The sequence below is a fragment of the Macrosteles quadrilineatus genome, unplaced genomic scaffold (genome assembly GCF_028750875.1).
Source record: "Macrosteles quadrilineatus isolate MER2022 unplaced genomic scaffold, UCM_ALF_1.0 Scaffold_9__3_contigs__length_116548681, whole genome shotgun sequence".
NCBI lineage: Eukaryota > Metazoa > Arthropoda > Insecta > Hemiptera > Cicadellidae > Macrosteles > Macrosteles quadrilineatus.
The window spans coordinates 368,778-380,418 of NW_026542602.1; the positions used below are offsets into that span (position 1 = coordinate 368,778).

The following is an 11,641-nucleotide window of genomic DNA, read 5'->3' on the forward strand; positions in this document are numbered from 1 at the left end:
ACTTAAGCGGGATTTTTTAACTGCCAAATATGGCTGCGTTTTTCAACCCTTTACACAACAAAAAGGAAAGGCCATTTCCCATAGCTGCTGAATCCGACAGGGGCTATACCCTGAAAATTAATGGCACTAAATACTTGAATGACACTTTAATTCACAATTTAACAGCGGTATTCTGCAGTCGAATACAGCTGCTAGGAGATAAGCCCAAATGGCCCACACATGGAGCCTATTGCGGCTAGAGATAAGGTGGGCCCTGACTCAATAAATCGATTACCTGTTCTAATTGCATTCGATAATTCATGAGTAAATTGACAATTGTGGTAACAAATATACAATTTTATAACTTAACGTGTATTAATAAAAAAAAAAAAAATTATAACAAAATGAGAAAACTTACTCCAACACACAACACATACACAGACGTTTTTTACAATTACTCATAGTTGAGTTACTTTACGGCTGAAAGACTTCCAGTTTGGAAACTCAGTCAAAAATAATTCTCCTTTCTGCACGGCCCAGAAGCTTCCCGTTGGAGCGTACTTGACAATATGAGTTACAGCTTTGCCTACGACGGTCGAACTGAAACCAGTGTTGGATTGGATTAGATTTTTACGTAAGGCAAGGATGATTGAACGATTGGTGTTGAATAATTGGATGACAGCTTTGTTACTGACTAATATCAGCTGGTTCTTCAGCAAGTATCATTTATCAAAAGCCCAATGATCAAGAACAGCTGGATTTAGTCCAACAATCTACTCACTTTTCTCAGTAGAACACGGGATTGGATCACAGCTGAAACAGCTTATTGTGCACAATCACTTTTCTAAGGATCAAATTAGCAACTTTTGATACTAGGAGAGCAATTTAAGCACTGCTTCCCAGCTATATTGCTATGTTTTAATTAGCTATTCACTTGCTCTTAGTTTAGAACCTCTTAACCTCTTAGAACGTTGCTCTTAGTATTTTTAACAGACCTACCTCTGCAGAGAGGCTTCACGCAAGGCTGCGACTGCCGCTCGTCCCATGTCCGGGCTGAGTTGTTTCTCTGTCGTGTTGGTAATCATGTCAGTCTCGGTTGGGCCACTCAACAACCCAACAACTCTCACGCCTGTGTTTTTGTAGTGGTACTCTGCCTGAAACACGGAACAAACTAACATTAAAGTAGAAGAAACGATCGTATATATATACTACAAATAACCTTTGATCTCTGTGGATTTATTGATTTGTTATGCCTATTTATCTTGTTTTTCTACATGTTATGAAAATAAAAAAATTTTAAAACAAGTTTTTGGTGGACACACACAGTGAGGATAATCACAAACAAACAAAATGCCTTGTGCGACTCACATTTAGTTAACTAATTCCGTCAACTTCCATCTGAACTGTTCACCTACTTAAGGCGGGCCTCTACAACAGATAGACTCATGAGTTGGACACAAGATCTGACCCAGACGGGATTCAAATTTGGGAATTTAGGTCTTAGACTGGGGTCTAAGATCCTTTCTGCTGGCTGAAGAAACAACTCCTCACACTACACTCGGCCATTCGTCAAACCTCTCTACCACACCAAAAGCAGTACCTATTCGACCAAAAGCCTAAGCGTAGTAGTTAAAGAATTTGACTTCTAGGTTAATCAAGACAAAACACATTCATACGCTACTTTTATCTCCATTGGAATTAAAAGCACAATTTCACAATGATGGATAGCCTAACTAAAAAGAAATATGAGTAGCTTGACTCATACCATACCAACTTACGCCAAAACTGAGCGTAGCGCCTACGACGCCTGCCTTGGAGGCTACATAGCCCGGAGTGTATGGGAAACCTTCAAGAGCAGCTATGTCGGAATGGTTGATGATAAGTCCTTGGCCGTTACGTTTTCCTTTCCCGTTTCTTCCCATATAATTCACCCCAAGGATTGTTCCTCTTATAACGGATTTCTGGAAATATGCCACCATATTTTTACTCACAACATATAGCTTTGTACTCAAGAGCTGATATTATTAATGTAAGTGAAATTAAATTATTAAGAATTAACTCAAACTGTGTGGTTTCCTGTTTGGCGGTGATGTCTTGGTGACGTACATTGTTGATGTTCTAGACCTAGACAGTCCTCTAGGCTCAACTAAACTACGACAACCAATCAATCGATTATTTAAGACAGCAAAATAAACACACACTTAACTGTTTAGTTATCAAAATGAATGAAATTTCATTTGGACTGTGAACAGAATTAAGTTCGGGGAGTGGGAGTGAGATGGACTTGATAACTAATTACGTACCAAACGTCAAAGATGAGTCATAAGTTTTAGATTTAAAATAGATTAGTTTTGTTGAGCCCCCATCGTATTGTGTTGTGATTTTCCTTTTTTATCAACAAATGTTTCCATTAAACCAATCTGAATGGTCAGTTGCCAACTTGCCATGTTCTCTTTGAGCAAAAAACTCCGTTATGACATGTCTATTAGCTTCAGTAAGAAATGTCAATGGTAATTCATGAAAGTTTAATCAGCTCTTCACGAAAATCTACTGGGTAGGGTACAAAAAAACATTTTGTATTTTCTCACCAAGTTAACGTCGATTGCGTACTCCCAAACGTCATCTCTCATTATGCCAGCATTGTTGAACACAATGTCTACTCCACCAAAGACTAAGTCTACTCTGTAGAAAAGTTCTGTGAACAGAGTTATGATTGTAAACATTAAACAAAGTGTTTTATTACTCGTTTCACCATAGAATCCTCTTCTAGGGAAGAATTGCTTCTGTCCAACCCAGAACTGCAAAATTTAGTGGGTGGAACACATGGAATCAACAGACTTTACTTGATTGTTATTGGAGGGGGAATGGGTTAAAATGAGGGCATATTGATGATGGAATTTATAATTCTGGCTAAAGGTCATAGATTGTGCATATGAGTTTTTCATTATTAGTTCCACATAAAAAATTAAAGAGAGTATTTAAAAAAATTCAAATGCTTATACCATTAACATACTACGAGCTTATTACTTTTGTTTAATGTTTTTCTGTCTATATCTTGTACACCTTGGTACATCCGGCACCCTGGAGGGTGTATTGTGTTTGGTGGACAAAGTAAGATTGAAGTGGGCTGTGGCAATGGGAAAACCTTTCAAACATCTGTTGTCTAGTCTTGGCTACCTTCAAAGTCACGGGGATCATTGACGTCCATGTGCATAAAGCAGACTCGATCCGCACCGTGTTCTTCATTGAGCTGTTTGACGACAGGCTCTCCATCTCCGACTCCAGCCAACACTACCACCTGCACATATCATTATCATCATGGTAATCAAATCATCATCATCGGCTGACTTTTCCTCACCAACTTCTATCAACACCACCATCATAGTTATGTATTGTTATTTTTACTTTGAGACAGTGACACACATAGGTGCATATTTTAACCTGAAAAAGGATTCAAGATGAGTGTAGAATGAAGTGAGCTGAATTGTGTAGTTTTCTTATTGACTAAAGAACTGTTTACTCAAACCCAATGATCAAGAATAACAAGTCCAGTTTTGAAACATCAAAAGAGACTTTCTCATGATCGGACCAGCTACCATCAGATTCTGAACTTCTGGGCGAGCACTATAACCACTGATATAAACATTATATTGAGACAGGAAGACAATTTGGCGTATTGTAATCTGAATATGGGTGAAAGTGAGTGTAAAATTTGTTTGTTTGTATTCATCCACACCATCATCGTTTTTTATGAATGGAGTAAGATGCCTTTTGTAGATTTTGTACTGAATAAGGCCAGCCGTTTCTCTAGTCATGCCCATAACGATCAAAAACAGCTGGTTCTGTCAATAGTTACAAACTACCGATGCATTCAAACGGTACAACAGCTGTATGAATCCAGTTTCTCAATTCAGGCAATTCAGCAATTATTTAATATCCCTCAAAGGGAGAAATGGCGTCAAATTGGGTGATTATGGAGGTCACTAATATCTATCTAGACAGACGGTTAAAGTTAAATTAAAATATAACTTTTGATAGTGAGAATGAAACTCTTTTGATTCGTTCATTCATTTTATTCATAGTTGACGTAATAAGAGCAAAATGTTAAACTCAAATATATCCATGGTTGTAACACCCTGAACAGGGTACGAGTCAATTTGTTTATGCTCATTATTCTATGCGGTTATCCCAAGCAGAATACTAACAGTGAAATAGAAAATAACTACATTACAGCTTGTGACACTTAAGCTGGCACTTGACCAATCGCTACTAGTCTAGTTCAAAACATTTTAAGCCGTCATGCAGGTTACGTCAACAGTCCTCGCGACCCAAGTGAAGACGCTCAAGTACATGAAACACGGAGAGTCATTCCCCTGAGTCAGCGGAAATGTGTGCAGTCCGGTTTTTTCCTTACCTCCACCCACCCCCCGCCTACAACAGCCGAATCTAGGCCCAAGTGCCAGCTTACGTGTCACGAGCTGTAACGGTAATCTACCTACACACTAAACATTACCTGAGCTCCATTTTTTAGCAAGTCCTTAGCAGCCGCTAGACCAATGCCGGACTCCCCTCCAGTGATGATTGCGACTCGACAGCTGGGATCCATTTGGAGCGGGAAGGTCGGAAACTTACAAACAGGGTCGGCATACCTTTATTACATATCAAACAAATAATTATGTAACACTTTCAACAGATTATAATTTTTGTGAGTAAAGCAAGCTTAAATAGGAAAGAGTCTACTATAACACAAAACTTTACACTTTACAAAAACATTGGTAAATATATTGTCCCTGATAGAATTAGACCAACGAAGATCTGAGGGGATAAAGAGATACCTCACAACAATTCTTACTGTACTTAATCTTTCATCATCAACCCGTTTGAACTTGTATTTATTTAACTGTTATTATTACAACTCCCCGCTAGATGCAAATCCTGAAAAATTGTTTATAACTGTGAAAAATCCATTCAGAGAAAAAAAATTGTCAATATTTATTCGGTTATTTGGTTGTGTCACATTCTCTTTGTACAGGTTCTTTTAAAATTATACTAAATTATATTTATTAGAATACAATGCTTCACTATGGTAAATACAATTTTATAGAGATTTTTGTAGTTTTCAATAATGACTACGCCTATCATTCTTATCATTGTGTTGAACTTATGTAATGTGATAAAATATAATATAAACACATGCTCTGTGGTCGGGTCAGTGATTTCCAATCATTCAGTGTACAATTTTACACCATATTCCACCAGCAGATACTTTAAGCTAATTTTTTAATATTTGTCAGCAGTTCAAAGACAAGTTATCTTGGTATGGATGATATTTAACTCTTATGTAGACAGTTAATTTTGCTTACAGAAGAGAAGGATATCACAATACAAGTTGAACCCACACAACCAATTAAGGTTATCGAACAGTTCTGGATAAGAATATCTTAAAAAACTAAAAACTACAATCATTTAGGTCACAAAAACAACGGCAATAATATAACCTACTTCTCTAAAGGGAAAATTATTGACATTATTGTATCTACTGAAACCGAAGAAAATAACAGATGCAGTTTTAAATTATTAATTTTACACTTACACTTTTAAAGGGTCATTTTACTGAAAAGGGGTTATATCGTTGACAGTTTAAAAAAGTTTAGTTTTACTTACCTGCGAGTAATTTCTTGCATGAAAACATTTTTGGGACGTACAAGTGGCTTTGAGTAAGATTTACCCTTGACTAATAAACTTGAAAAATCTTGAGCAACACATTTAGAAATCCTGTATTACAAGAAGCAAAAAAATTAGGTAAGTACATATTACAACAGCATTATGTTACAAACATAAATCTGTTTCTAAACACACTTCTGGTTTTAAAAACTTTTAATTTTATTTAAATCTCTATTGTCATTTATTTCAAATGAATTTGCTAAGGAAAAAAGTGTTTTGTTAGTTGGGCCTCTACCACCAGGCTTTTTCACAAGTGAACTCGTCACATTTAAACACCAGACCTGACCTACAGGATTCGAACCCTCAATCATAGACAAATAGAATTAAATACAGACCACCAGCAGTGCTGCGGTTAGCATAAATTCTGACGTCCACCGATAGGAGCGCTGTGTAGTTAAGTTGCACACACTACATAACTACACGGCACTCCTAGCGGTGGACGCAAGAACTTATGCCAACCGTTCCGCAGCACTGCTGTCGGTCTAATTCTATTTGTCTATGCCAGCATCCAATCCAGGATGCAGTACCCTGGTAGGGAAGAGGAATAATCTATTAATACTAGTAAACCAAAAACTAGAGTACTGAAGTTCTATCTTACTCTCAGGTAGCAGCTCATGTCAAGTACAGTGTGTAAGCTACATAGATAAGTAAAGGTTTATATTGACCTTTGGTACTCAAAAAATATGAGTTAGCAGAAATCACAATTTTAGGACAATGATTCACCTGACCCAGGTCAATTTAAAAATAGGTTTCCTAAGTTTCCTCAGAATTATTTGAATACAAATTCTCACCTTAGCATGAAATTCAACTTCTGAAGTGAGAACATTATCACTTAACACAATTCACCCTATTTCAACAACTTGTTTATTTGTTGTTAAAATTTTTGACATTACTTTTTTGTTAGTTTGTTTTAATATATTTAATCAGCTGATTGTAGTTTTTAAGTTGGATACTAAAGAGAGAAGAATAATTGCATTTAAAATCAGCATTGGATAAGTAAATTACTGTACTACTTTTAATATGATAACCTCTAGTAGTACATCATAGAAGTTATTTCATTCAGCTTACACTACTTGAAGATTTTCTCAAATTTAAACATTATCTATTTTAGGCTATGTGTTTATTATTGATTTGTATTAAAATATGCCTTATCCCCTTTAAGCAGCTCAGAATAATTTTTATATTTTCCACAAAATAAAATATTTGCCAATCCAAACATTTCTAACGTGCTTTTAACATTGTTGGAAATAAAACAATTACAACAAACTTTGATGCAAATATTTTATTAACAATCGAATATTCCACAAACAATATTAAAAAGGGTAACAAATATTGGTTTGATTGCATTTATACAGTGTCCTATAAAACATTGAAAATAAATAGAAAACAGCATTTCTACATATTTACAGTACAGTACAAGGAACCATTTTAGGGCCTATATGTGAAATGTAATCTCACATGGTTCATGTTCAGGATATAAAAATGAGTAAGTTTACCGTAGAGTGACAAAAATGTAATTTGTAAAATAGGTAGGTATAATTACAATACAAATGGTAAATTGGTTTTGTTAACATTCTTTTTTCTTCATACACAATATAAGTTTTTAGTACATTTTTACTAATTTTGTAAATGGAAGCACCCAATTCAAATGAATATCTAGCTATGACATATTTTAATTAGGTCTAAAACTTAATGAAAGTAGCTTCATATTGTAGATGTGCTTCTTTATAAGAATATATTCCTTACAGTCTAACTTGCTTTTTGGTTATTTCATGATTTATGGAGAAATGATTCTATGTCTCTGATAAATTCAGCTTGAACTTGTCAGATGTAGCCAGTATTCAAATACAAGGCACAACAGAGATAATAATATCACCAAAGGTCGTCAGTTTATGTTCGAAAGGTTAGAATCGCTTCAATTCAATATAAATCGCATTAAAGATCATAATTCCTTTATCTTTATAAAAATTAGTTTTAATATTCCTAATCAAAGCATACCTTAACCAAGCCGTAGGCTAGGCTATACTAGAAAAATCGGAAAATAAAGTCATAAAAAATCATAATGAAAATAATTCACCAAAAGTTCAAATCGACATACCGGTACCTAACTTAGGGTAATGCTAACCCTTTTTGGTCTAAAAATCAATTAGGTACCAATAGTAAATCTATTAATACTCCATGAAGAAACTTTAATTAGCCTAGGCCTATATGAATTAGTGAGTTAGGCCTAACTTATCAGTGAATGTAATGGTCAAAACTTGTATTTCGACTTTGTACAAACATAACTTCAGAGTGGCAAGAATATGTCGTAGCCAGATAACCAAATTAGCCTACACAGATAGAGCAAATTTTTAAATCTTTTGAAAATTCCTTCAGAAAAAAAAAATTAATAGAAATAGCCATCATAAGTGTTTATTTAAAAAAAAGCCAATGTGTCAATGTGTGGTGACTAACATTTAACTAGTACTATGAATTCAACTAAAAATCAAACGTTATTGTTTTTTGACTGGGCTGAATACACAGGAGCTTAATATTATTTTATTACTGATGTTTTAAATCTAAATTACAAAACTTCAGTCCTAAGTATTTATTTACTAGGTCTACCCTACGTATGATTATTTACAGTTTTATGCTTATCACATCTTAAAAAATATCACATCCAAATTTACTTTCTAGATTAAAGGATGGAAATTTAAACAATATTCCAATCTTTTTTTAAAAAGAGCAAACATGAAATGGATGAAATGGAGTAGACTAAAGCATGGCTAACCATAACACTCATAATATTTAAAGAGGGCCATTTAAAAAAAGTATTAACTTCCAAATTCAAATGTAAGTAACTAACTTACATTTGTATTGAGTAACTAACTTAATGTAGGTAGCCTAGACCCCCACACTGAATGTGGAAGACTGGTGCCTGGATAGGTAGACTGGTGGTTGGTAGATTAAGTTACTTGAGAAGGCTACGAGAAGCTTAAAATGTTTGACCGTTCGCTAAGCCATTCCTTTTAACACAACGAAGTTAAAAGCAAATTTTCTATAAGTTAGGTAATAGCTTTGACTTCTTGAACATTCTACTTACTGGGGTTAGTGTTACATTAAAACGTTAAACAGGGGCATGGCATGAGTAAGTTCTCAATCAAGTTCGCGGAAGTAGGTTCAAGCGAGGCGACCAAATCAAGCATATGGCTAGTAATAATGCAATCAAGTACTGTATATCCATCTATTTGATGGTGTTTTTTTGTTAATTTTAAAATTGTAAGGTTAAACATTTTAACAAAATGATGGATGTTGACTTATTCATCGTATAATATAACTTATTGCAGGTTTTCTGCAGAACTGGAGGCCTACGCACCATTTCTTTGAAACACTATTACACTACTATACTTGATAAAATGCATAATAATATTGTTGGTTGAAAGAAATGGAAATTTACCCATATCAGAATATAGAGGAGTACCTAGTTTGATGTTCCATAGGTATGATAACAAAAAACAATTGGCAGACTAAACAAAAATAAAGACAGTCTAAACCAAAAACATCAATCATTTGGACCCAAGACTATTCAATTGGGGGAATAAATTACTGACCAACTACATTTTGTGTTCTTGACTAATGAAACAAATCAAAATCATGACATTAGCCTAGGCTAATTTATTATTTAACACGGAGAAAAATACATAGGCTAGTAATAACTTATTTGCCACATTTTAATAAATTTAACAGTTTTATAAATATGAAATGTGAATGAGTTTACTGTTAATTTTGTTATGAGAGGTGATATCTTGTGTAGGCCTACACACTACACAGTGATGACTCAACCATTTTCACATCGAACTGTGTCGCAGTTGGAACTCCAAAACAGACAATTTCCCACACCACTGTAGCATATTAAAAACACTGCTGCTAAAAACACTAAACTGCAAATTGTGCAAGGTTTCCTTTCCAAGAAGAATCCTGTCAAATATAAAACCATAAACACAACATGGGTTTGAAGAAGTGCTGGGTTGACTGGCTTTGGTATGAGTAGCACTGGAATGAGCCATTGTAGACAATACATAATCACGGATTCTATCAAACTAACGTAAAAAAACTTAAGAACAAACCAATATATCTTGGTCAAATCATAATATCCACTTATGTTTACACAGAACTAATCAAATAACCTCAATCCATTTTATCGTTATTCGACTCAAATTGTCGTCAGCAATCTTCTTCTAAAAACACTAAAAACAGTGGTGGGAGTGGGAGTGAAGAATGGAGATTGCATCGGCATCGGAGGCCACTTCTTCACATGTACAGAAACCTTATAATGACGTCACATGACTATCGACTACTTTTCAGCTATCGGAATCGTGATGGTTTATGCAATCGATTATCGAAGGACGAAGGGACACGGCTTTACATCGTCACTTATTCACTTTGCTGTGCCCGGTGACCATGTTAATAGACTCGTTCTGATTATTTTCAATAAACCTACTACTTTTTAAATGGAGCCAGAAAAGTACAAGTGGGCTAAAAGCTATGATGAATTTTTAGATGTTTTAAGAGAACATGAAATTTCTACCACATCCAAGTTTGTAATTATTTGTGCTCCAAGTATTTTTAAATTGAACTGATCAATTTATGCACTCTAATATAATCAAGGTTTATTTCCACCAAAATACAAAAATAACAAATAATGCAAGAAAGCAATTATATATGAAGCATAATATATATATAAATAAAAGTAATTGAGTAATGTTACATATGAAAGGACTTATGGTATATAACTAAAATGAGAAAAATTTGATTTATTACATTGAATTCATGTAACATAATTAATAAAAAAAATTAAAATGGTTCCTTAACGTAAAAATAAATTTGATGGGAAACGAGACTATATGGGCACTAGTGGCCTGTGCGTAGGCTCGAGTTGAATAATATAGAATGTGGTACGATCAAAAAGTAATAAACTATCCTACAAATTAATCGGATTACTACTACTTAATGTTTCCTTATTTATATTATGTCCCAGTACTTTCATTTATAAATAACAAGATAAGGCTTAGTAAAAGCATAACGTTATTGTGAATTAAATGGAGCCAGAATAATATAATTGGGTAAAACTTATGGTGTTTTATTAAGATGTACTAAAGGGGAAAATGAGAAACAGCTCTACTTTTTTCTCTAAACCTAAACCATTGATGTACTCACAGTACTTAGTCAATGGTTAAACTGTAGGGCCTATTTTACGTGACTGTAAATTCCATAAAATAATATATCTAAAACAGTCCTCTTGGGCTTCTTAAATTGTCACCTTACACTGATGGGCAATATCTGTTAGTAAATCATTCCCAAACATTAACATAACGTTAACATGTCAAAGTTACAATTATTATTTCACTCTCTTCTAGAATCGATAATAATTCCTGTAATTCGTCTACTTTAATTACAGTTATTGTATTATTGTGGATGCTATGAAATAAATTCTTAGTATTCAACGTCCTGTGAACTCAAGTTTTTATTTTATAAGTCAGGTAAATACGAAAACAATTGCAAACATCTTGGATGTTCAATCCAAAGTAGCCTATCAGTAATTATTTTTTTCCCAGCCTGTAACGAATATTATTGTATTTCTACTATTTGATTTATAATGGATAAACTACCGAGAGTATTCAATTCGTCAAATAAAGTGTTACAAAAAAAACCCCTTTACTTATTCGGTGCAACCGATACTTACATTCCGAAGAAAAACCCGTAACCACCCGGTACAATCGATATATACATTCGTTATTTATGACGTCAGTATAAGGTTTCTGTACATGTGAACTTGTGCTCTCCATCGGCATCACTGTTCTTTTTTCTCAGCTGGTTTATAAACTAAAACTAATGCCAACAATAGAAATGCAATTTCTCAAAGAAATGTAAGCGTATACATTCAATAGTACGTATTAGT

General features: G+C 34.3%; 2 protein-coding genes across 2 annotated transcripts; both read right to left on the minus strand.

Moving 5' to 3' along the window:
- Positions 1-424: 424 nt before the first annotated feature.
- On the minus strand, positions 425-6,618 carry LOC129002221 (15-hydroxyprostaglandin dehydrogenase [NAD(+)]-like). The gene is made up of 8 exons (XM_054429870.1): positions 6,495-6,618; positions 5,644-5,754; positions 4,493-4,628; positions 3,157-3,277; positions 2,568-2,674; positions 1,758-1,940; positions 979-1,133; positions 425-579 (listed from the first exon to the last, which is right to left on the minus strand). Exons 1-8 carry the CDS (start codon positions 6,527-6,529, stop codon positions 438-440), a joined length of 990 nt encoding a protein of 329 aa, XP_054285845.1. The 5' UTR covers positions 6,530-6,618; the 3' UTR covers positions 425-437.
- Positions 6,619-6,991: 373 nt separating this feature from the next.
- LOC129002834 (bladder cancer-associated protein-like) lies at positions 6,992-9,922 on the minus strand. Its single transcript, XM_054430925.1, has one exon. The coding sequence runs from the start codon at positions 9,761-9,763 to the stop codon at positions 9,521-9,523; it is 243 nt and encodes an 80-aa protein (XP_054286900.1). The 5' UTR covers positions 9,764-9,922; the 3' UTR covers positions 6,992-9,520.
- Between the last annotated feature and the right edge of the window lie 1,719 nt (positions 9,923-11,641).